This window comes from Jatropha curcas, chromosome 5 (genome assembly GCF_041381405.1).
Source record: "Jatropha curcas cultivar XTBG-Jc1 chromosome 5, XTBG_Jcur_1.0, whole genome shotgun sequence".
In the NCBI taxonomy this organism is placed as follows: Eukaryota; Viridiplantae; Streptophyta; class Magnoliopsida; order Malpighiales; family Euphorbiaceae; genus Jatropha; species Jatropha curcas.
The window spans coordinates 26,201,473-26,224,674 of NC_143155.1; the positions used below are offsets into that span (position 1 = coordinate 26,201,473).

General features: G+C 32.7%; 6 protein-coding genes and 1 non-coding gene across 7 annotated transcripts; 5 read left to right on the top strand and 2 right to left on the bottom strand.

Moving 5' to 3' along the window:
• The first annotated feature begins 645 nt into the window (after positions 1 to 645).
• Positions 646 to 1,689, top strand: LOC105642485 (glutathione S-transferase F13). The gene is made up of 3 exons (XM_012227325.4): positions 646 to 882; positions 980 to 1,028; positions 1,118 to 1,689. Exons 1-3 carry the CDS (start codon positions 736 to 738, stop codon positions 1,573 to 1,575), a joined length of 654 nt encoding a protein of 217 aa, XP_012082715.1. The 5' UTR covers positions 646 to 735; the 3' UTR covers positions 1,576 to 1,689.
• A 2,370-nt stretch (positions 1,690 to 4,059) lies between these two features.
• LOC105642486 (glutathione S-transferase PARB) lies at positions 4,060 to 5,272 on the top strand. The gene is made up of 3 exons (XM_012227326.4): positions 4,060 to 4,342; positions 4,436 to 4,484; positions 4,663 to 5,272. Exons 1-3 carry the CDS (start codon positions 4,193 to 4,195, stop codon positions 5,106 to 5,108), a joined length of 645 nt encoding a protein of 214 aa, XP_012082716.1. The 5' UTR covers positions 4,060 to 4,192; the 3' UTR covers positions 5,109 to 5,272.
• Positions 5,273 to 5,500: 228 nt separating this feature from the next.
• LOC105642488 (pentatricopeptide repeat-containing protein At5g66520) lies at positions 5,501 to 7,317 on the bottom strand. Its single transcript, XM_012227327.4, has one exon. The coding sequence runs from the start codon at positions 7,193 to 7,195 to the stop codon at positions 5,789 to 5,791; it is 1,407 nt and encodes a 468-aa protein (XP_012082717.1). The 5' UTR covers positions 7,196 to 7,317; the 3' UTR covers positions 5,501 to 5,788.
• On the bottom strand, positions 7,316 to 7,386 carry TRNAG-CCC (transfer RNA glycine (anticodon CCC)). Its single transcript has one exon. It is a non-coding gene; the product is annotated as a tRNA-Gly (tRNA).
• Positions 7,387 to 7,433: 47 nt separating this feature from the next.
• Positions 7,434 to 9,520, top strand: LOC105642489 (dephospho-CoA kinase). Its single transcript, XM_012227328.4, has 3 exons — positions 7,434 to 7,725; positions 8,061 to 8,206; positions 8,903 to 9,520. The coding sequence occupies exons 1-3, from the start codon at positions 7,618 to 7,620 to the stop codon at positions 9,363 to 9,365; spliced, it is 717 nt and encodes a 238-aa protein (XP_012082718.1). The 5' UTR covers positions 7,434 to 7,617; the 3' UTR covers positions 9,366 to 9,520.
• Positions 9,521 to 13,061: 3,541 nt separating this feature from the next.
• On the top strand, positions 13,062 to 14,559 carry LOC105642490 (uncharacterized). The gene is made up of 3 exons (XM_012227329.4): positions 13,062 to 13,295; positions 13,395 to 13,470; positions 13,590 to 14,559. The coding sequence occupies exons 1-3, from the start codon at positions 13,248 to 13,250 to the stop codon at positions 14,360 to 14,362; spliced, it is 897 nt and encodes a 298-aa protein (XP_012082719.1). The 5' UTR covers positions 13,062 to 13,247; the 3' UTR covers positions 14,363 to 14,559.
• Positions 14,560 to 19,651: 5,092 nt separating this feature from the next.
• On the top strand, positions 19,652 to 22,369 carry LOC105642491 (Amino acid dehydrogenase family protein). The gene is made up of 5 exons (XM_012227332.4): positions 19,652 to 19,864; positions 20,705 to 20,888; positions 21,261 to 21,418; positions 21,576 to 21,788; positions 22,004 to 22,369. The coding sequence occupies exons 1-5, from the start codon at positions 19,751 to 19,753 to the stop codon at positions 22,232 to 22,234; spliced, it is 900 nt and encodes a 299-aa protein (XP_012082722.1). The 5' UTR covers positions 19,652 to 19,750; the 3' UTR covers positions 22,235 to 22,369.
• The last annotated feature ends 833 nt before the right edge of the window (positions 22,370 to 23,202 follow it).

The window sequence follows — 23,202 nt, forward strand, 5'->3', positions numbered from 1 at the left end:
GTTACTAAGATGAATATTTTTTAATTACTTTGACAGTTTTTTGGTTTCATCGCCCATGTGATTCAGAAGTCTAATGGTCAATTATCATCTGTGTTACATCATTTTTCCTTTCTTATTCTTCTCTATTTTATACTACTACTACTACTTAAAATTTCTATTCCACTAACTTTATGCAATCGACATCTTTGATTTCTATTTTCATAATTTTACCGCATTATCCAAACATTCATTTTAATTATAAATAATTAAATGAATGAATTATAAAGTGTTTCTCCAAAATTTTTTGAATTTGTTGGTTATTAACTTGCATTGATTACCCACAAATAATAATAATAATAATATTTTTTTAGAAATATATTACTCCCTCAGTTTCATTTTAATAATAATATTTTATTTTTTCATAAAAATTAAAAAAATAATTATAATATGTTGATTTTCTCAAATTTTATTAACATATTTTTAAAATTCAAAATAACGTGTTAAAGTGAAATAAAGTAAAAATACAACAGGAGTAGATTATAAACGAAGCATTCATTAATGTAATTAAGCGAACGGATCTTTAATTAGTTTAATAAATGAAATAAATCTATTAATGAATTCATTGCTAACAATCTAGAGCAAACACATTATAAAAAGGAGAAGAGGGCTTTCATATCTTTGCCTATACGTATATACACCTAAAACTAGGTCAAATCCATCTTCTTTGATCTCTCTCACACACTCACTCACAAACAGATGGCGCTTAAGCTATATGGAGCGGCCATGTCCACAAGCACCTCCCTCGTGCTAACCTGTCTGCACGAGAAAGAAGTAGATTTTGAGTTCATCCCTGTCGATCTTTTCGCCGGCGAACATAAACAGCCTCATTTCGGAGCCAAAAATGTACGCCTGCAAATATTTCCATTCCTATGAACATATATATAGCAGCTCAATCTTTTTTGTGCATTTAATTAATTACTTCTGTGTAATTTTCATGCAGCCCTTTGGTCAGGTTCCAGTGCTTGAGGATGGTGATCTCACTTTATTTGGTAACCTCCATTAATTTCATTTCTTTCTTATTTCAACTATAAATATTAAATTAATACCATTAATTTTTTTTTTTTTTTTTTTTGACCAGAATCTAGAGCAATCACAGCATACATAACTGAAAAATACAAGGAACCAGGGTATGATCTAACGAGGCATAAAAAACTTGAAGAAGCAGCAATGGTGAAGGTGTGGATAGAGGTAGAATCTCAGCGATATAACCCTGCAATAGCTCCAATAGTGTACCAACTTTATGTGGGGCCACTGAAAGGCGTTGCACCTGACGAAGCAATCATAGACACAAACATAGAGAAGCTAAGAAAGGTGCTTGACATATACGAAGAAAGGCTGAGTTGCAGCAAATACCTTGCAGGAGATTTCTTCAGCTTAGCAGATCTTCATCATCTTCCTTACACTTACTATCTTATGAAGACATCTGCTGCTTCTGTCATAAATGAACGTCCACGTGTCAAGGCATGGTGGGATGATATCTCTTCTAGGCCAGCTTTCAAGAAAGTAGCAGAGGGTATGAATTTTGGTCAGAAATGAAATTTTCATGAATAATCTACAATTCATGAGCTTCTTTATAATTAAGTTTGTAGGAATGTTGATTTTGATTTACTAGTGTACTGAAATATTGAAACTACCTATTTGCTGTTTTTAGTTTTTTTTTTTTTTTTTTTTAACTGAAATAAATGAAATATCACCTTCCATCTTTTGATTGAAAAATATAAATTCATAAAATTAAAAGATCTATTATTAATAAAATCAACGTAATAGAGAAAATTTATATTAAAATTATTATGAAATCTATAAATTCTATAGATTATAATCAATTTTCTATCAACTAAATAAAGAAATCTATAATTACGTTAGTATTTATTTCCGGCAGGAAAACAAGTTCGAAAGTTTTTTTTTGATTGAAGATTGTTATTCTTAGTTTTTCTGTCTTTTAATAAAAAAGACGCATCATGAGTAGAACCAATTAAATGTAATTTAGCTGTGGGCCTGTGGCTCAATTATAGTATACGTTGGACTGAAAAATAAGGGCTGGAACAGTCCAATAACTTTGGGCCAAAATATCTACCAAAGCCCTGACGAATTATCTTTTTTTTTTTTTTAATTATTATTATTAAGACTTTTTTTTATATATAACCCTGAAATGCTCAATGGTCCCTAAATCTTTATTAAATAACAACAAGTACATGTAATGGATGCATTTGCTCATTTAGATTAATTAATTAGTTATCATAATTAATCCAAACCATTAAGAAGGTGTACCTAGCTGTCCACTAATTAAATAGACATTAGTGCATTATATTAATCTTAATTTATTTTTAATATTATATTTTTGTGGGGTAAATGATCTGAAAAGCATATTCCCCTCTTTTTTCTTCTTGACTTCCACATATCGATAACCCTAGTTGGGTTGGATTGGGTTGATGATTTAGTTTTTGTCGGCCACGTCCATGTACCTAACCGTTGTGTGCATAATCAAGTAATTTTTTATTTTAAAATCAAAAATAATTTATAAAGGTAGTTATTATATATAATATAATAAAGATGATATTTAAAAAAATATCATTTATTACTCATTAAATTATTCAAGACGATTTATATTTTAAAATAAAAAAATTATTTTAAAATGATTTATATTTTTAAATTGGGGGAGTACTATTTTAATTTATTTCATTCATTATTTTTACAAATTTTAATTTTTGATTTGATAATTGAATTTACTCGTATTAAAATGATTAAAATGTTGTATTACGATTAGTAATAAATTTGTGAAAAAAATTAATATCAGTTTTAAAATTCAGATATAACTATAAAATTAAATCCCCATGAATTTTGCTTCTAAAAGGAAAGAAAAAGAAAAGAAAAAAAGAAAAAAGAAAAATCCCATTGTCTGTTTACCAACCGACATCTAGAATACTCTGTTTGATGTTTATCATTCTATTTAGCTTCTTTTTTAATCATTTATTTACATTGTTTAAGGTTTGGAGGCTTTGATGCAACTTTTGTTCCTGTATTCCTTTCCTTTTTAGCTGAAATTCAAATAACCAATAGGAAAAAAGAAAAAAAAAAAGGTTAGATTTGAAATAAATTAATTTATCTTAATCTTAATTTAAAATTAGAATATTAACCCACATTAAATAAAATTTTGTACATCACCAATAAGTCAATAAATATATATATTAGAAGCATTTGTTTCTTTTTTTTTTTTAATTTTCTAATTTTACTCTATATTTATTTACCCTTTTCATTCAAAAAAGATAAATTTGTTTTTATTTTTTTATTTGTCCAAGGTATAAGCAGTTACAAATTCATATTGAATACCTCCTTTAGTATCAATCGATCCAATTTCAAGTAAGTTTACATTATTCGCTTTATTTTAATGGATTTTTCTTTTTTAAAAATATAATTGATTTGTTAATTTTATATCCTTATTTAATATGTTTCTATCACCAATTTGAAGTGATATTTTTAAATATATATTAAAAAATATAGATAAAAATTGTTATTTAAATATAAATTAATTTTTTATTTTTGTGAAAATTGTCTTTCTGGAATTTCACTCACCGGCTTTGATGTGAGAGAAAGCATTGACTGAAGGCTTATTGAGCATTGACCAGCATATGAGTTTAGACTTTGGACTTTCTGCACCCACCGCCCCACTCACCGAACTCAAGTAAGCATTTTCTGCGTGACATTTATGACTCTTCTCCACCAATGTCTTTCTACCTTTGAAGAAGATGAAGAAAAAACAAAAAATAAATAATCTCCAGATAAAATAATCCTTTCTTTTTTTGTTTTTGTGTTAGTATTTATATTCTTATTAAATATACGAGCAGAATCTGTTTAATGTATCTCCAATCACATTGAATAAGGATAGAAATTGTCAATTTTTGAAAAAGATTTTTTAAAAACTTATTTCCATTTTATTTTTATTTTTTTATGAATATATGGTTAGAAATATTCTATTTAATTTAAAAATTATTTTAATTAATTTGATGGATGTATTTAATTAGACCACTTGTGTGGAAAGGAGAAGGCCGTCTCCACCCTTTCACCCATTAAATTCCGTCCAGGACTCAGCTTCTAGACAGAACCATCAATCAAATCCTCTTCTTTGTTGTTCAATCTTCATCATCCCACTTCAATCATGGCTGTCATCAAAGTCCATGGAAACCCTATTTCAACCGCTACACAGAGAGTTCTAGCTACCCTCTACGAGAAAGATTTAGAATTTGAGTTTGTTCATATCGATCTTGCCACGGGAGAGCACAAGAGGGAGCCTTTCATTTCCCTAAATGTAAGCAAACATGTCCTTGTTCTTCTTCTTTTTTGTAGTTTCAATAACTTTCTTAACCTCTTGTAACATAAAACATCTGTCTGGATTATGCAGCCATTTGGTCAAGTCCCAGCTCTAGAACACGGAGATCTCAAGCTCTTTGGTATTTTTTCTAATAATTTCTTATTTTTCCATTAGTATTTCTTTTATATAAATTTAATTCTGGCTGTGGTTCAACAAGCAAATTCAGAGCTGTGGAAAGCATTTTAATAGTATTGAGCTTCTTATGGCTAGCGTTTTTAATTACTTTTTGAACCACTTTGAATGATTACGGCATGCAGAATCAAGGGCAATTACCCAATACATTACCCATGAGAATCCTGACAAGGGAACCCAGCTTCTTTGCCCAGGCAAGGTCAAGATGCCAATATTAACAGTTTGGATGGAAGTGGAGGCTCAAAAATTTGAACCAGCAGCCTCAAAGCTCAACTGGGAAGTGTTTTTGAAGCCAATTTTTGGTTTGACAACGGATTCAGCTGCAGTAGAGGCGAATGAAGCTGAGCTTTCTAAGGTTCTTGATGTTTATGAGGCAAGACTAGCTCAATCTAAGTACTTGGCTTGTGATTGCTTCACTTTGGTAGATCTACACCACTTGCCTAACTTACAGCTGCTGTTATTGACACAAAGCAAGAAATTGATCGAGTCAAGACCTCATGTTAGCGCATGGGCTGCTGATATTACAGCAAGACCAGCTTGGGCTAAGGTTCTTGCTATGCAGAAGAAGTGAGAGGAGCTGGGGTTGCATGGCTATGGTCATTTCTCTTCCAATAATTAAAGCTGTGTTCTATTTCCCTTTTTTGGTGTCTTCTGCTGTGTGTGTGATATCAATCTTCACGCGGAGATTGATTATGTCGGTCTTACATTTTAAATAAAGTTTCTAGAATTTTATTAGTTTTTCTTTCCTTTTTTTTTTTTTTTTTTTTGTCTTCAAATATATATATAATATTGAGAGGATTAGGTTGACCATGAACCATACTCACAATAAGTTTAGAACCTATTTAGGTGAAGGTACTTAATACAGGATTGTGTCATTATAGATTCTCATGTGAGCTCTGGAAACTTCCCCCAGGTGATGAAGATAAAAATTGGTAAACATTTAAATAAAAAAAAAATTGCAAGTTATCGAATTTCTGGCGTATGCCATTTGCATTTTCATTTCTTACAAAAAAGGTATATTTTGACCAAAATTATTGTCTACTTGTTCCCAGTTCGAACAACCCCCGTCCTACGCCCAAGAAGGGGCGAAGAAGAAGAACTCTACCACAATAATTCTTAGCTTTGGTGGTTCAAATTTAATTATGATCACACTTGATATGCATATATGGTCCTATCAAACAACACAAATATCCCCACTCAACATAAGGGATAACTCGTTTAGTGCATTCAAACACAATGAAACATGTTGTACTAACAAATCATAATTGTATCCTTCAGATTGGATTCCACAGAACTAGAGCCCGAGTCCTTCTTAAGTCCCTTCTCCTTCATTAGCTCTCTTATTTCTGCAGCATCAGACCATCTTCCCATCTCTGAATACAAATTAGACAGAACTACATAATGAGCACTATTACCTGGTTCCAATTCGACAAGTTTCCTAGCAGCAAATTCACTTAATTCTAAATTTCTATGGACTCTACAGCCAGTCAACAATGATCCCCACATAGACTTTGTAGGCTCGAAAGGAATTTCTTTGATGATTTTGAAAGCATAATCAAGATGCCCAGCACGAGCAAAGAGATCAACCATACAAGCATAGTGCTTAGCATTTGGTGAAAATCCATACTTCCCAACGACCAATGAACTAAATATATGTTGGCCCGTATCAACCAAACCTGAGTGACTACAAGCACTAAGAACATTCACCAAAGTGACTTCATCTAGGTTTACACCTTCTTGCTCCATCCTTTTGAAAAACAGAACAGCCTCCTTTCCACATTTTGCAAATGCTAGTCCATTAATAACTGAATTCCATGTGAAAATGTTCTTCTCTTTCATGCTTTTGAACACATTTAAACCCTCATGGATTCTGCCACATTTCACATACATATCAATCAACGAGGTCCCTAGAATCACATCTAATTCCCATCCATTTTTCCTTATAAAATCATGTATCCAAACACCCATTTCAATGGCTCCAAGACTTGCACATGCCCCTAACACATTCACTATCGTAACACGATTAGGCACTACACCTTCATATTGCATTTGCTCAAAAGCAATCAACGCGTCAGCATAGTTCAGAGCATCCCTGTATCCCATGATTAAAACAGTCCACGAAACAACATCTCTTTCAGGCATTTCATCAAACAGTTTCCGACAAAGAGCCACTCGACCGCATGACGCATAAACATTTAACAAAGAGTTCTGAACATAAATATCATTTAACTGACCTAACTTTATAACATGGGTATGTACGCATTGGCCTTGGTTGAAATCCTTAAAGTCAGACAAGGACTTGAGAAGGAAAGGAAAGGTGTAATTATTAGGAGGAATAGAATTGTTGTTCATGTAAATATATATCGACGAAGGAATATCAGGACATTGAGAGTGAGAGAAGGCTTTTATAAGAGTGTTGCAAGTGAAAACATGGGGTTTAGTGTGGTGGGTGAAGAAGAGAGGGAGAGAAGAGTGCAAGAGGGATAAATTATGGTATTGGCAGGCAGTGATGAAATCGAGGGCAATGGTGGTGTTGAAATGGAGCTTATGGAGGATGATCTGAGCTTGTATTTGGTGGATGTGAGACTGAGAAATGCAATTGTTCAAAAGATGAATGATTCTGTTTGCTATGGCGTTGAACTGAGAATAAGGTATCATCGCTGTTTTTTCAAATTTCAAAAACAACTAAAGCGTACGCTATAGCCACGGACTGACGGACGTAAATTTTTTGCTGGCCGCCGCCATTAGCAAGTTTGCAAAAATATTCGACAACAGCATTGCGCATCCAGGGAATCGAACCCTGGTCAGTACCGTGGGAGGGTACTATGATACCACTACACCAGATGCGCAATCGATGCATTCGGTTTAGAAATGTATTTATTTAATATAAAAGATGGCGATGACGGCCCTGCAATAGGCTTCTCGCCCCCCAGTCGTCGCGATAGGTCGTTCGGTTTATAGTCGAGTTTCACTTACGTCCTTCGTGTTTGTAACCTGTACATTCGTAACAGACCAAGGAGAAAAATCCCCAAAATAGAGGGGAAAAAAAAGGTAGTAAGTAGTGAAAAGTTAGATTGAGAATGAGGATAGTGGGTTTGACGGGCGGAATAGCGTCCGGAAAGAGTACTGTCTCCAATCTTTTCAAATCCCATGGGATTCCCGTTGTTGATGCCGATCGCGTCGCTCGTGTAGGCTCTTTTTCTGCTCTGTTCATTTTCATTTTCTTAATCAACTTCTTCTACTGTCCATTTGAGCGAATTCAATTGAATGTTTTTTTTGTTTTATTTTTTGAATTTTTGCATATTCTAAGATGAGACCAAGGTTTTTGTTTGTTAATATTGAAGTTTTTAATGCTGAATCATTAGCACTAAATTCTGAATTTTTGTACCTTCGAAAATTAGAATTTGCCTTTCGATTAAAATTAATAAAATTTTCCGATTGGTGCATTTTTTTTTTCTCCGTAAGTTTTCATTGCTTGACATCTGTTATTCTGGAATTTTCCTTATACCTTTTCTCGTTGCAGGACGTTCTGAAGAAAGATACCGGTGGCTATAAGAAGGTAGCCGCAGCATTTGGAGATGATATCTTGCAAGTTAATGGGGAAGTTGATCGAGCAAAACTGGGCCAGATTGTATTCTCCGATCCTGCAAAGCGCCAACTTCTTAATCGGTAGAGATCGCTTTGCATTGAGTGTTCCATTATCAACTGAAAAATTGTATGCTTTAATACTTTTAATACTTATCAGTGTATGAAGTAAATATTGAATGAATGAGTAATAGATAGATATATTATAACTGAAAAAGTTTTGGTTCCCATCATGTAACACAGAGGTTATTAAAACTTTTCCATATGATTTCATCTGGTTTATTCAGAATTGAGAATCATGCTTGTGAATGCTGTTTTATAAAATCACCATTTTGATGTGAATCTATCTGCCTGGTTCTGCAGAACGACATGAGCTGTGTAGTTTTTGATGTTCCATTGACATTTGGTTAATTTGGTGCTTGCTGGCTTAGGATAAATGGTTTAATTTCATTTGTTGAAGCATTTCAACAAAAGAAATCAACTTGATAGTTCAATTTAGCAATCATGAATTCATGTTCACCAAGCATATCATCTACATCTACATAACCTTGAAGCAATTTCTTTTGAATGTAATGTCCTATGCTTGAAGTTCTAATACCTGAGTTTCTAATTGCGTCAGGTATATATTCTCATTATCTGGAATACCATGCTGATAAAGCAGTATTGGCTTTGCCTAAATAAGCCAAGGTATTCTTGGTAATTCGTCATAGTGTAGTTGTGTATAACAAATGTTATGGAATTGCTAGTTACGCTACTTCTTTGGACATTATGTCCTTGCAGATTATTGGCGCCCTATATATCTTCTGGCATCTTTTGCAAGATTTTGAAACTGTGGTTAAGGGGGTGTAAGGTAATTGTCCTTGACATCCCTTTGTTGTTTGAGGCCAAGATGGATAAATGGACAAAACCCATTATTGTTGTATGGGTTGATACAGAAATACAGCTTCGACGGCTCATGGCAAGAGACGGATCCAGTGAAGAGGATGCCAGAAATAGGATCAATGCTCAGATGGCTTTGGATTTAAAACGAACTAAAGCAGACATTGTTATTGATAACACTGGCTCATTAGAGGAGTTGGAAAGGCAGTTTCAGAAGGTATTATTCCAGGTTACTAGGCCCTTGACATGGACTGAATTCTGGCTTTCAAGACAGGGAGCCTTCATGGCTCTGATTTCCATTATAATTGGGGTTGTTCTTGGTAAAAAGGTTTATGGACATCATAATCAAGAATCTCAAAACTAGATAGCTTCATAATTTCAAGCATCTTGTTAATCAAAAAGAAATTTTCAGTGTATTTGAACTCAAGCTATTTGTATCTCAAGCCAATACCTGTAACATTCAATTTTTCTTGGAATGTGATATTTGATCATTGAATGCATTTGTATTTGTTTAAACAACTTCTTAAGATGTTCTTTTTATTAGAGAATCAAAGGAAAATGTATTTTTAAATTCAAATTTGCTAATCAAATGATAGATACGGAATGCAAGTTCCTGAGTATGAAAGACATTTAGTTTCATACTTATTCATAATGATTTATTAAAGTTAGAATCAATTTCTTCTGTGATGTTAAGCGGTTATTTTGGAGGTCAAGAATTATTTTCTAAGCGAACTCTGGACTCATCAAACTAATCCTGCAAGATACTGTGAAATCTTGTTGAAGATATGCAACTCAAATGTCTCTTGGTGTATGGAATTGCCGATGAAGCTCAATCTTCTAGAGCTGATTGGTTGGTTGGGATTCATTGAAAGAAATTCTATCTTAGCCTTTTACTTCTGACTGTTCCAGGTCTTCTATTGCTATGATCTTATGTAACCTATTCCAGAATTCAGTTTTCCCTTATTTACCATTATTACTTCAGTATAATGTACTTTAACTTTGAACATCTAGTACGTACATCTAGTACTTTCTGTTGACTATACTCTCATATAATTGCCATTGCTGTCAATTTCCATTAAATTGAAATTACTGTTCTTTATGTTGTTGAAAATTACAGCCATATCTCCAGCTGCTGTTTCAATTGGTCAAGCTGAATTTGAATCGCTTTTGGTGTGTGATGTCGCCTTTTCCCTTGGATGTTGAAAGATCAAGGTGTTGTCGAGTCCGAAGTGAGCCTAATCCATTTTCAACGAGGTTGTCCACTGCATTAAGATTCTTATAGACATCAGATGTTATTAATTTATTATTCAGGTTTGAATACTCATCTTTTTAATGGCACAGCATTTTCATATTGACTATTAGACAAAGAAAATAAAGCAGGAGTATTCAGTGCCAAGTGTTGTCACAAATCACACTAGCTGTAACTTGAAGACCATTGGCTTATAAAAAGTGGGAGACAAGTAGGATCGACTTTATTAACCATTTACATGCTGCTTTAAAAATTTTAATCACACTTTTTGCCCTGTAATTTACAATTATATCTTGAATGCTAAATATAATGGAAACAATAGTGGTAACTGACAATTTCTTCTGCAAAGTTGGCAAGTATGTGATGGCTATAGTTTTATATTGTACATAATGAATGCTTATCAATTCATAATTCTTTAATCTATTTAATGTTAGTAAGTGTTTATTCTCTCTTTTTTTCTCCCCTTTTCTCGTCTTTCTTAATTTTGTGCTCAGATGCTGAAAGTTGTTTAAAGAACAAGGTTACAGCGTCCGCCTTCTTAAAAATTTCTTCTCAGGTTCGTTTTGTGACCATGCATTTCAGTCTTCACTTCCCAGGTCGTTTTTGTGATAGTGATCATTCATTGCTGAAATTTTGGTTACTTCTACTCTAAAACTCATATGTTGCAATCTTAAAAAAAATTGCTAGTTGTTGATGCTGATGTATCTACAGTTCAAAATAAGAAAAGAACACTGTAGAAATGTACTACTACTGAGTTAGAGGTCATGCAAAAATTATTATTACTTTTGTGCTCTGAGACAGCATAATGTTCATGATTGAGAAAAATAATGTTTTATAATTTAAGAAATGTTTTTTTTGAAGTCCTTACCTAACTTTGCAGAAAAAAATCTGGACCCGGTCATTCAAGGAACAATATGTACTAACTACTAAGGGAATTTGAATCGAAATGACAAAATATTAGTTGTCCTGCAGTCCCCAGTGAGTCTGGTTATGGTATTGTTGGCATCAGAACTGGCTCGAGCTGAATAACCAGATTATATTTAGGGAAAACATTGGGTTTTTGGTTCCACATTAGCAACATGTTGCATCAAGTATAGAATCTGTCAGAAGTACTAGCAAGTAACACTATTTTCATGCTTTGTTAAACTTGAAATAGGAATTTGGTTATTGAGAAATTGAATTTTGAGTGGTCAAGTGATTTTATTTTCTTTTTATCTCGGACCTGACCTCAATTACAAGTTAAACACACAGTCACTAAGCTACTAACTGAATAGCAGTTGAGTTAGTTTTAAAATTAACCTCATGATTAGACTTCCATTTGAATAATATTGTTTCAAGCTTTTTGACAGTCCTTCTCCTTCCCTCATAGCCTTCACATTGTTTTCCTGTAATACTGGCAACCCACAATCTTTTTGCCAAATACAAAGAGAACCCAATGATGGTGTATCAATAATTGATGAAGCTTTTCTTTAATTTGGAGTTAAAATGAGACTCTTGTGCATTTGTGGTGTCCTGTCCTCTAAATGTCTGTCAAATCTATATATATAGCTTTTATCTTTCACGTACTGATTTTTTCTTTTTTTCTTTTTTCTTTTTTTTTTTTTTTTTTTTTGTTTTTTTCTAATCATTGTATGTGCCTTTGAGCAGTCTTCTATCACTGAAAATTTTTTTTTCCAAGTTTTTGTTCCCCAACCAGGCAACCAACTATCCAACGAGAGACTTGTATTGGTAAGCTAATTAGAGTGAGTTGAAAAGCCAGGAAAAGACCTTTTGCTATTATGCTAGTTAGCGTCGTGGAGGTTAGCAAGGTAGCAAGAACAGGGCCTTCCAGTTTCTGGTTTACTTAAATTAAGAATTTTCATGAAGAAGACTAGGGGGCTAGCGAACCAATCATTTGGGCTGATGACTTGGAAGTAACTGCTGGTGTGAGAGAAATTGTAAAACAAGAGAGAGAGATGCTTCTATTACACGTCTAACGTTGTAACTCTTTTACCTTGGACTGAAGATACCTATCCGGTTAGTATCAATATATAAAGAATTATCTACACCATATATATGAGACCATGCATATACGCTGCACTAAATCAATTAAAAATATTTTTTTCTAAAAAATAATTATTATTGTCTATTTTTTTCTCAGTCCTGTATGCACTCATTTGAGTACAAATCTGTTTTTAATTAGTTTGAGGTGTGTATATATCTATCAAGTCTTTAATCTCAACTATGCCAAATTCTTTAAAACTGGAACTTTTTTTTGTTAAAAAAAAAAATTAAAAGGATTAATTTGAATAGCTTTCTTTTACTTACTTTTAAAGGATTAATTTTCTAATAATTTAAATAAAAAAATTCAAAGGGTAGATATGTCCAACATTTATAGTAGCATCTAATAGTAGGCAGTCCTTTTCTTAAAGATCATAAAAATTCTTTTTTATTTTTTCACCCTTTTTTATCATAAATTATCACTCAATTAATGTAATAAATATTTGTAGTGGAGATCTAAAAATGAAGTGATATATCCATAGTGCTTTTGATGGTCTTATCCCTCAGAATGGTGCTGGGAGTAAGTCTGTGACAAAACCAATTAACAATTTCCACCATACATGCTCCTGCTGCTTTCGCATTGTACAAAAGGAGCAAAGTAATTAAAGGCCAAAAGGCAGTCCAAAGCGAATTGCCCTTCCACATGAGGAGAGGATAGACTAGGTACTAGACAGTGGCCCTGGGTATTCACGTGACTCTATCACGTGACTAATTATCTAAATTCTGATAGCGCAATCATAGATTGATTCAATAGCTAATGAAGCTTCCTTCTATTAATATTTTTGGGGTGACTAGCTTCCACACACGCACACACACGATATATCTCTTTTATTCTCTCTTTTTTATTTTTCTGTTTGAGAGCTCTTTTTACTTCCATCTTACTCTATTCCCTCTTCTTTACTCCCAATTCATAAACATCGAACCTCCCCTTTCCTCTCAGCTCTCTCTCTCATCAAGATGACACCAAAACCAGCTGACGGGCCAATGGAGCAGCTGAAATACCAGGTGAATATATACATATGTGGTCTTTTTCTATGTCTATTCATTTTCTTTTCTCAACTGTTATTTAATTTCCAATCCATTAACTTCTCCACTTTTTCACAGACATGGGTCTTGAAGGTCTCAATCCACTGTGAAGGCTGCAAGAAGAAAGTCAAGAAAGTTCTTCATGGAATCGATGGTATTATTATTTTTGTTTATGTAAACCATTAACCATAGTTGATCTTTCCTTTATGTTTCTTATTCTGAATCTCCACTTTATTTAATATGTATATTCCCTGTCATTCCTTGAGCATGCAGGTGTTTATATGACAGATGTCGACTCTCGGCAGCATAAAGTTACAGTAACTGGGAATGTAGACGCGGAGACTCTTATCAAGAAACTGGCAAGATCAGGAAAACATGCAGAACTTTGGCCTGAAAAGCCAGAGAAGAAAGATAACGAGTCAGGAAAATCCAAGACCGATGGAAAACAGAAAGATCATCAGGAAGTTGGCGGCGGTGGTGATGATGGAAACAATGATAATAATAATCCACCAGAAAAGCCTGAGACTGTCACTAAAAGTGGCGGTGATCAACTTTCACGGGATAGAGAGAGCGAAGAGGCTGGTGGAGAAACCCCTGCTGCTGCTGCTGATGGTGGTGGTGGAGGTGGAAATGGAAGTAGTGGAGGTAAAAAGAAAAAAAAGAATAAGAAGAAAGCGCAAAATGGTAATTCTAACAATGTTGACGGAAATAGTGGTGATAATCCCGGTGGCGCACCACCATCGGATGCAGGATCTTCTTCATCTGCCAGTTCAGAGCCAATGCCTCCAAAACCAATAGAGCACAGCCCTCCGATACATCAATATGTATATCCATATCCACCAACATATTATGCACCTCCTCCGGCATACGGAGTAAACTACAACACAACCTACTCGGGTGCTAGTGAATCTTACTATGCACCTTCCGTACATGGTCATGTGTTTTTTTCTCAGCCTGAGTGGTACCAGCCACCAACTCCACCATCTGAACCGATGAACAAGATGGATCATCGAGATGATTATGATGGTGGATGCTCAATTATGTGATTGATGAGGGTGTATGTAACAATCTGTGTACTAGCTTTATAATAATTACTTTTGTAATTAGAAGTTTAGTGGAAAGCTGCGGGAGAAATTTGCACAAAAAAAAAAAAAAGAAAAAAAAAGTGGGGTGTTATGACTTATATAAGGGGATTTTGGAGGCGTACGTCCTTAGTTTAATAGAATGTTTGGTTATTTTTAAATTTATTCTCCTGGAAATCTTCCTTTTCCTCTCTTTAACGTGTGACTGTGAAGGATATTTTTGTTCATCTCACTGCCATGGAAAATGGCACAAGTATATGAAGGTGACTTGACGCGGCGAATAGTGCGGTAAAGGATTAACACACAATTAAAATTTCTTAAAAATAAACAAAATCTAACCTAAAATTTTCAATTCAGAATTTTAGGAAAATAAACCAATCACAGGCTTTTTGGAAAAAATTACGAATAAAAAAATTTATATAAAATATAAAGAATATAAAGATTTATATCGATCTATGGATCCTAACCTAATAAATAGGAATGAATTTAAACTTGTAACATAAAAATTGGTGGAACTTCTGAACCATTTTACCTTTGGGGAAATGCTTAAAGTTATCCTTTATGAACTTTCTCAAAAAAAAAAAAAAAAGGAAGTTTCTTTTAAGAAAGCAATCTTTTCCTCTCATCTCTGTATGTATCTTTTGCTTTCAATGCTAGCCAAAGGGAAGAGATACGATCAAATGGACTCAAACTTTTCGTAGAAAAGCTTGTTTCTGTTAGTAATTTTTAAGTTCATGGAAAAGCTTTTTTTTTTTTTTTTTTTTTAAAAAAAAGCATTATCTTTTGCTAATTAATGCATGTAAATCTTAGTTATTGTAATAATTAAGCAGAGGTTTAAACTTTAAAAACAGCTTTTTTCTTTTATGACAAATCTATAGGACATGCTTCAACAATAATGATAAAATCCTATCCACAGCAGAATATTCACAGTGGATTATACTTGTTCCATGTCCTGGAAAAAGAAAAGGGAATGTAAATTATATGTATTATTTTTTAGCATTATATTATTCTTTCTAGAAAGCTCTTTCATTTTGATTCCAAGACTAGGGCTAGCCAGTCAATCACCGAGTATGGAAATACCTGATAAATCTTTTCCATCAACTTTCTGTTGCAAATATATAGAATGAATCATAATTGATTTCTGGGCCCCAACATGAATTCAATTGTATAGATTCTAGAAAACACTCCAACTCCTTTTTTTTTCTTTTTTTTTTTTTTAATAAAAAAATAAAATAACAACATCTATAAATTAATCCCCATGCAGGTGTTTTTTTTTAGGGTTCAATCAAATATTAGTAATTGCTACAAATTAAACACATTAAGATTAGAAATGAAATGAAATGGAATAATATGTATATAGCAAGTTAAATGGAAGGGACAGAACGAAGATATTGTAAGATATTTGATGTGAAAGTAATGAAATGAACAGAGACGATAAATGCTGGGTTGTTCATTTTCAACTTATGTATATATAAAGAGAATCTTACACAGTCCAAAAGCAAATTCAATTCTCCTCTTTTCTTTCTTTTCCTGATTTTATCTGTAATTTTTATTATTTACTTCATGTAATGCAATGGTAATTCAGAAATTTGATTAATTAATAGTTTAATAATTAACTATTTCCTTGTGTAAAATTAGAATTTAAAATTTGAAAATTTCATTATTTATTTTTTATATTTCATAATAAGAATAGGCGTATTTTCCTACTTCTAATTATATATCCTTTTATTTTGTAAATAATATTCTCCTATTCAATTTAATTTATTACCAACATTTTTTTCCATATTTACTGTTTAAATTATATTAATTAATTTTTCTTTAATAAGTAGAAAACAAAAGTAAATTTATTTTTATAAAACGAGGAAAATGCTAAAAAAATCATGAATAGTGATAACATAGGTGGTGGGGACATAAAAAACACGACAATAATGATGGCTGAACTACATCACCAACAACATTCATAGCCAAAGTGATTTGATAGATTTGATATTAATTGATTAAAAAAAATAAGTCTGTGTTCCTATGAAGGATGGCTCACTCACTCACGTCGATGTGACTTATTGGATCGGACCACAATTCCAGCCCACAATCCGTGATTCTGAATTCGTAAGAGTTCATATTGGCATTGGGCCAAGAAGATTCTTAACTATAAATGGGCTTAGCCCATTAACCTGCAGTAGAGGAGAAGGTAAAGGTAACATAGGTGCAACTCTTCCATATTGGCTGTACATCCCTTTTGTCACATCGCATGTGGCTTACATCACGGCATCAGCAATTGGTTGTCACAGAACAAAAGCACAGAAAATGGTGAATAATGTCGTAACATTTTTTGATATCCAAGTGTCAACATAAATAAAAAAAATTCTGATTCGAAAGTGCCATTTAACTAACAAAATTCCAAGTATATATTTGAAAAGAAGAAAGCATGTTGCATTTATTATATTCGAATATTTCATTTCTCAATTTTTTTTATCATAATATTCGAATATTTTCATTAATTGATTTTTTATTATCTAATAATTCATAATTCTAATGTCAATATTCATATTTAAAACATGAATAAACATCCTACATTTTTACTTATTAAGAAATATTTTAACTTTTATATGGATAAACCAATTAGCTATGTCTGATCAGTCTACTCATTTATATAAATAGTCAAAGATCTCAAGTTTGAGTATACGATATTCTTGTTGAGCCTCCTAATCAAAAAATTATATTGATAAATTAGAATTCTTTGAAAAAAAAAACAAACAGCACATGTATAAGCTATCAACCGGATATTGAATATAAAAAAATTGACTATTTTCTTAGAAAAATTTTATTTAGAAGCACAAATATAAATTATTATTTCAAGCAAACTTTAGGTATAATTATAGGTGTGGATAAAAAAAACAAATAAATATATATTTATGTATTAAATTTTCTAAATTTAAGCATCATAATTACCAATGAAAAACAAATAAATAACGAATAGGAAATGCTTTGTATAAAAAAAAGGATAAACATACATTTATGCCGTATTAAAATTTTTAAATTTCATCTATGAGCTGTGGTTTAGTTGGCAACACAGATTAAGTGTGTGAGAAAAACTTTTGGATTCGAGCCCCGTTAAATGCATATGTAGGAAGACATATCGGTAATGGTGTCTATAAAATCTGAATATTAGTGGTTTAAAAAAAAATCTAAATTTCAATATCACAATTAAAAACGGAAAACAAATAAATGCTGAATAGGAAATGCTTTTACATTTTTCCAGGAAAGATACCAAAAACAAAAAAATCTTATCTTCCATTATACGTTGCCAAGCATATCCAATTAAAATATAAGGCAATAAGGAAAATATAGAGCCAAGAAAACAGGTGGAAACAATTAATAATGCAAAGAAATATAATAAAATAATAAAATAGCAAGTAGACAATTATTAAGCTGATCTGTCTTCCACAACACGAAAGAAAAAGAATCTCTAAAACCCTTATCAGAATAGAATATGATAAGACACCATTTACATTATCAGTTGATGCTCTTTTTCTTTCTTTGTCTATATAAATCTCCACCATTTCTTCTTCAGCTCTGATATCTTGGCCACCAAATTAACCAACTCCTATTGCCAATTATGAAGCCTCACAGTCACAGCCTCACCCTCTCCAACGATGCTTCTTCTCTAACCCATGATCATCAGTCCAAGAGAACCTTTGGACAGAAGGTCAAGCAGGCTTACGATGCTGCAAGAAACAGCGTCGTAAAGGGAAATAATACTACAACTACTAGTCTTCGGCTTCCAAAAGAAAACGAAAGACGAAACTGGAGCTATTGTGCAGAAGATCCCATTAGAACTATGATGTTCTTGGGATCTTGGGGTCACACTTGATATCATCTTCTTCTAACCTTCCTTACAATGAACTTTCTTCAACTTGGATCCAAACAGATTCAAGAAACTGTTTCTTGAATATATATATACGGTGCTGATGCCTAATAATTTGTCAAGAAACTAAATCTTTATTGGTAAAAAATATGATGTACATGTGTATCAGCTAAAAGAAAAAACTCCTTAAGGATCTAATAATCTAGAGTGTAATTAAGCTTTGGATTGTAAAAAAATAATATAGCAGTGATTATGGTGATATCTGGCATTGTATAATTAATTTCCTGAATCTTGATTCTATATTCAGTATTTTGTTAACTGCAGCTGCTATATACATATATATGTGTGTTTTATGGATTTTTGGATATATATGTATATATATATTTTATCAATTTCAATTCAATGAACCAACGGTTCAAATTTCTCCAAACCTTGAGCTTGAATCAATTCTTCAGTTAGTGGTTCTGATTTGAGTCAAATCTGTCAGCCAATGTTATGACACATTGGCACCACACATGTTCTTTTCCCCGAAAATAATAGTCTTGGTGTTACGTGTAACCAATGGAAATTTGAATAAATGTTAATAAAATTTTAAAGATTCTATTAACCTAACAAATTAAAAAAAAAATTATAAATATTCAATCACAAAGAAATTATGATTGTTGTTTACAAAAGTTCATTGTTTATTAATGTAGAAAAGTCGCATCGTTTTTAAATTTGAGCTTGAATTAAATTAAAAATACAATTAAAATATTGAGTTTTGAATTAAATTAAATTAAATTTGTTGGTGCCATTAAAAAAACGCGATTGCATTTGGCTAAACCACAATTAATTAATTTTTCTTCTATTCAACCGAAGGTGAATTGAATAGTTGGCTTTTGAATAATAAAATTATTAAGCATCTTAGGTTTTATTTATTAATAAATGAAGACTTTGACCATTATATTTTTTGAAAATTAGTAAAAAGAGAAAAAATAAATTAATTTTTAAAATATAATTAAATTAACACATAACAATTTTTATTTGTATTTTTAAATATTAATTATAATATTTTTAATTTATATCATATATTATTATTCCAACACACTGAATTAATTAAGACTAAATTCTGCTATCGAATTTCGACCTCACTTGTATAAGTGAAGAATATCAAATCACTCGTTCAACATGTATTAGTATTTAATTTTTAAAAATAAAGATTATCATGTAGTATTAAATTAACTATGGTTTAAAAACAAATTTTAATAATTTTCAAAAAAAATTAATTTTTCTCTTAAAAAATTTACCGGGCTGAAGTCCAGAAAAGGCATCACTACCTAACAATGAAATCCACGTGTCCAACATGCGTGGGACCGACAGAAGTTGCTAAGTCACCGAAGTGAGTGCCCGTTTAGGGAGAGTTCTTTTGTGAACACAGTGAGCTCACTGTGGGCTGCGGTTCCTAATCTCTAACTTAGAAACCAACCGCTCCATCTCCATCTCTCCAAATGGCGTCACCGTCAGATCACAAAGCCGCCGTAATCGACGGTAAGGCGATCGCCCAGACCATCCGATCCGAAATCGCCGATGAAGTCCGTCAACTCTCTGAGAAATATGGCAAGGTCTTTATCGAACTTCTCGCTCTTATTCTCTGTCTAGTAACTTGAATTATCTCCTTGTTCGTATATGTTAGTATTAACCTCATTTGCTTGCTACTGAGTTCAAGCGCATGTAACCTGGAAATGAAAGAATCGAAAAGGTTCTGTTGAGTTGTTCGGAGTAGATATTTTGCAGCCAAATTTAGTGCGAAATAGAAATATTAATTTCCGATTATATGGAATTTCATTGTGGTCTAATTCGAACTTAAAATGTTGAATTTGCTTGAATTTTGTTACTTCTCTGATTTCTTTGGTCCTTGCACAGTGCTGTAGATTCTTGGCTATCCTATAGGCAGATTTGTCAATTGGATTAACCTTGTTTCTTTTGTCTTTAATCTAAGAGAACATTTGGCCTTTCAGTTCAATGCAGCTCGTGGAGCCTATTTTCAGTCCAAACGAGGTTGCATTTCAAAATTTAATTGCAAACTCTGGCTATTCTAGTTGCAAAGAATGATGTATCTTTACCTTATATAGAGACGCAGAATGAGTTAGCTAGAATGCATGTTCTTGATCTTCTGTTCTTTTGCTCTCTAACTGCTTAATTAACTATCACATGATTGGCTCTAAAGATTCCTCTTTCTGAACTATCAAACCAAATTGATTCAATTACTTGAATGAAACATGTTCCTGCTACACTGTTCTGTCACCTGTGATTGCTTAATTAAACTGCCAAGCTGAAAGGACACTTGCTTCTGAAATATGAAGCCTAATTGGTTAAACTTTAACCAACTGTCAGCATGAAATATTAGTCTGTTGTTCTCTAAGGCTTGGATTCTAATGCTTTTCATCTTTTGGTCTGTTCAGGTTCCAGGGTTGGCTGTTGTCATTGTAGGCCACAGAAAGGATTCTCAAAGCTACGTGAGTATGAAAAGGAAGGCATGTGTTGAAGTTGGGATAAAATCGTTTGGTGTAGACCTTCCAGAACAAATATCTGAAGCTGAATTGATTAGCAAGGTCCACGAGTTAAATGCAAATCCTGATGTACATGGTTGGTTTGTTGTTAATTGGAACAAATATATTTTCTCATCTAATAGCTTTTCTCTTGTTTAATGATTATTTCTATGTTGTTTTACTCATAATAAGAAGAAGCCACATACGTGCATATGCATAAACAGTAGGAAAGGTCATCATTTTCAACATTGTAATATCTAACTTAATATATGTGACTGAGAAGGACCTTTGAATTACTGTGACATCTATTTTTGAACAGCTGATGAAACTTGAGCTATTTTTTTGTTTTAACAAAAAGTTTAAATGTTAAAAGAGGAGTAAGTAGGAAACTGCCCTTACTTCTGTTTGTCACAATGTTCCTTTTAATATTGTCAAAAAATTTTGAAGCAATCTTTTGGTACATTGACAGGAATATTGGTTCAGCTGCCATTGCCAAAGCACATCAATGAAGAGAACATTTTGAGTGAAATCAGTCTTGAAAAGGATGTAGATGGTTTTCATCCTTTAAACATTGGCAAACTTGCGATGAAAGGCCGAGAACCTCTTTTTGTTCCCTGTACCCCTAAGGCAATATAGCTGGTCTCAAAATGCTTTCAATTTAATTTGTTGGAAATCTACTGTGTGATCAATCCTTCCGTCCTTCTTCCATGATATACTTACCAATGATATTAACTCAGAAATTTATACATTTCCTAAGAAGAAATTTCTTCTTTTATATATACAGGGTTGTCTGGAACTTCTATCGCGAAGTGGAATTAGTATAAAGGGGAAAAATGCAGTTGTTGTTGGTCGTAGCAACATAGTTGGATTACCAGTGTCACTGTTGCTTCTGAAAGCAGATGCCACGGTAACCATTGTCCATTCCCGCACTGATGATCCGGAAAGTATCATTCGTGAAGCTGACATCATTATTGCTGCCGCTGGGCAAGCAAAGATGGTAAGTGGACCCAATTCATTCTTGCTTAGTTGCAGTGGAATTGTTGAGTTAAAATTTTCTCTTCTTGCATACCTTTTTTCACATGTAAGTTATAATAGATTGCTGTTATTTACTCCAAATAATAGATTGATATGTAATGTTACAGGTAAATCAACAATTTGGAAGTACTTTTGGTTGGCTTTGATATATGTATAGTTCATTTTCTTAACTTTCAGGTCAAGGGCAGCTGGATTAAACCTGGTGCTGCCGTTATTGATGTTGGGACAAATGCTATTGATGACCCAAGTAGGAAGTCGGGTTATAGGCTAGTGGGAGATGTAGATTATGAAGAAGCATGTAAAGTGGCCGGATGGATTACTCCTGTTCCTGGCGGTGTGGGTCCAATGACTGTTGCAATGCTACTGAGGAACACCGTGGACGGTGCAAAGCGTGTATTTGGGCAGTAATATGCTCCATACGTACTCTCTTTTAATATGTTTTGCCAATTTTCTTCACAAGTGTTGTCCTCCGTGTTCACTCCATAATAGGCCTAGCACATCCCAACCTTTACTTATTGCTATAATCAAAGGATTTTGCATCTATTTTTATTAGCATGATGATACATTCGCATGAAGGGCCACTACAAAGTATGTTTAGAAGTCCTTCTGGAGGCAGAGTTGTGAAGAGCCACCATATAGTTTAATTCCAGGCAGGGACATGTGAACCAGCAAGATTACCCGTACCTATTTTTTGTTATCCCTTCAATTATATCGTCGTAATAACACTTTTCACAGGAAATAGTGTCCACCTAGCCCAAGTCCAAATAAAAGACCCAACTCTTTATTGGGTCTACTTTCAATCTCCTCTTATTTAAGCATGATCCTGTGTTTACATCTGAGAAAGGATAAAAATTATGAGACGGTGAGAGTAATATTTATGATATTAACATGCCCTTACATTAATATTATTATCTTGTCAAATTTGAATTTACATTCTCTAAGAAAGCCATTAAATTTGTTTAAGTTACAATAAATTATTGAGTAAATTGACTATATTACATTTAATTTAATACTAATTCTCTAAGAAAATTATTAAATTGAAGTAATAATTATTAGTCGTATATAAAAGATAAATATGGAAAAAAATATTGAAATTACGAATGTGACGATAAATGTGATAAGTATTTTAGAAGAAAATAATGTGACAATAAATATGATAAGTATTTTAAAATAAACCATTTTCTCAAACATAACAAATATTATGGACAGTAGATATTATTTTTAATAAAGAAATGAGTGAGAAAATTATTGATAACTGGCATATGAAATGGGGGGTGTATCTAGATATTAAGAAACTAATTGTACGGTTAAAACGAAAATAGCTTATAATTTGAGGTAAATGAGAGAATGTAGGAAGTCTATCTTTGTTGGACTAA

Coding starts and splice junctions, on each gene's coding strand:
- LOC105642485 (XM_012227325.4), top strand. CDS start 736: ATGGCGCTTAAGCTATATGGAGCGGCCATGTCCACAAGCACCTCCCTC. Junction 883..979: donor CTCATTTCGGAGCCAAAAAT/GTACGCCTGCAA, acceptor ATTTTCATGCAG/CCCTTTGGTCAGGTTCCAGT. Junction 1,029..1,117: donor TGGTGATCTCACTTTATTTG/GTAACCTCCATT, acceptor TTTTTTGACCAG/AATCTAGAGCAATCACAGCA.
- LOC105642486 (XM_012227326.4), top strand. CDS start 4,193: ATGGCTGTCATCAAAGTCCATGGAAACCCTATTTCAACCGCTACACAG. Junction 4,343..4,435: donor AGCCTTTCATTTCCCTAAAT/GTAAGCAAACAT, acceptor TGGATTATGCAG/CCATTTGGTCAAGTCCCAGC. Junction 4,485..4,662: donor CGGAGATCTCAAGCTCTTTG/GTATTTTTTCTA, acceptor TACGGCATGCAG/AATCAAGGGCAATTACCCAA.
- LOC105642488 (XM_012227327.4), bottom strand. CDS start 7,195: ATGATACCTTATTCTCAGTTCAACGCCATAGCAAACAGAATCATTCAT.
- LOC105642489 (XM_012227328.4), top strand. CDS start 7,618: ATGAGGATAGTGGGTTTGACGGGCGGAATAGCGTCCGGAAAGAGTACT. Junction 7,726..8,060: donor ATGCCGATCGCGTCGCTCGT/GTAGGCTCTTTT, acceptor TTCTCGTTGCAG/GACGTTCTGAAGAAAGATAC. Junction 8,207..8,902: donor AAGCGCCAACTTCTTAATCG/GTAGAGATCGCT, acceptor ATGTCCTTGCAG/ATTATTGGCGCCCTATATAT.
- LOC105642490 (XM_012227329.4), top strand. CDS start 13,248: ATGACACCAAAACCAGCTGACGGGCCAATGGAGCAGCTGAAATACCAG. Junction 13,296..13,394: donor TGGAGCAGCTGAAATACCAG/GTGAATATATAC, acceptor ACTTTTTCACAG/ACATGGGTCTTGAAGGTCTC. Junction 13,471..13,589: donor AGTTCTTCATGGAATCGATG/GTATTATTATTT, acceptor TTGAGCATGCAG/GTGTTTATATGACAGATGTC.
- LOC105642491 (XM_012227332.4), top strand. CDS start 19,751: ATGGCGTCACCGTCAGATCACAAAGCCGCCGTAATCGACGGTAAGGCG. Junction 19,865..20,704: donor TCTCTGAGAAATATGGCAAG/GTCTTTATCGAA, acceptor TGGTCTGTTCAG/GTTCCAGGGTTGGCTGTTGT. Junction 20,889..21,260: donor TGCAAATCCTGATGTACATG/GTTGGTTTGTTG, acceptor GTACATTGACAG/GAATATTGGTTCAGCTGCCA.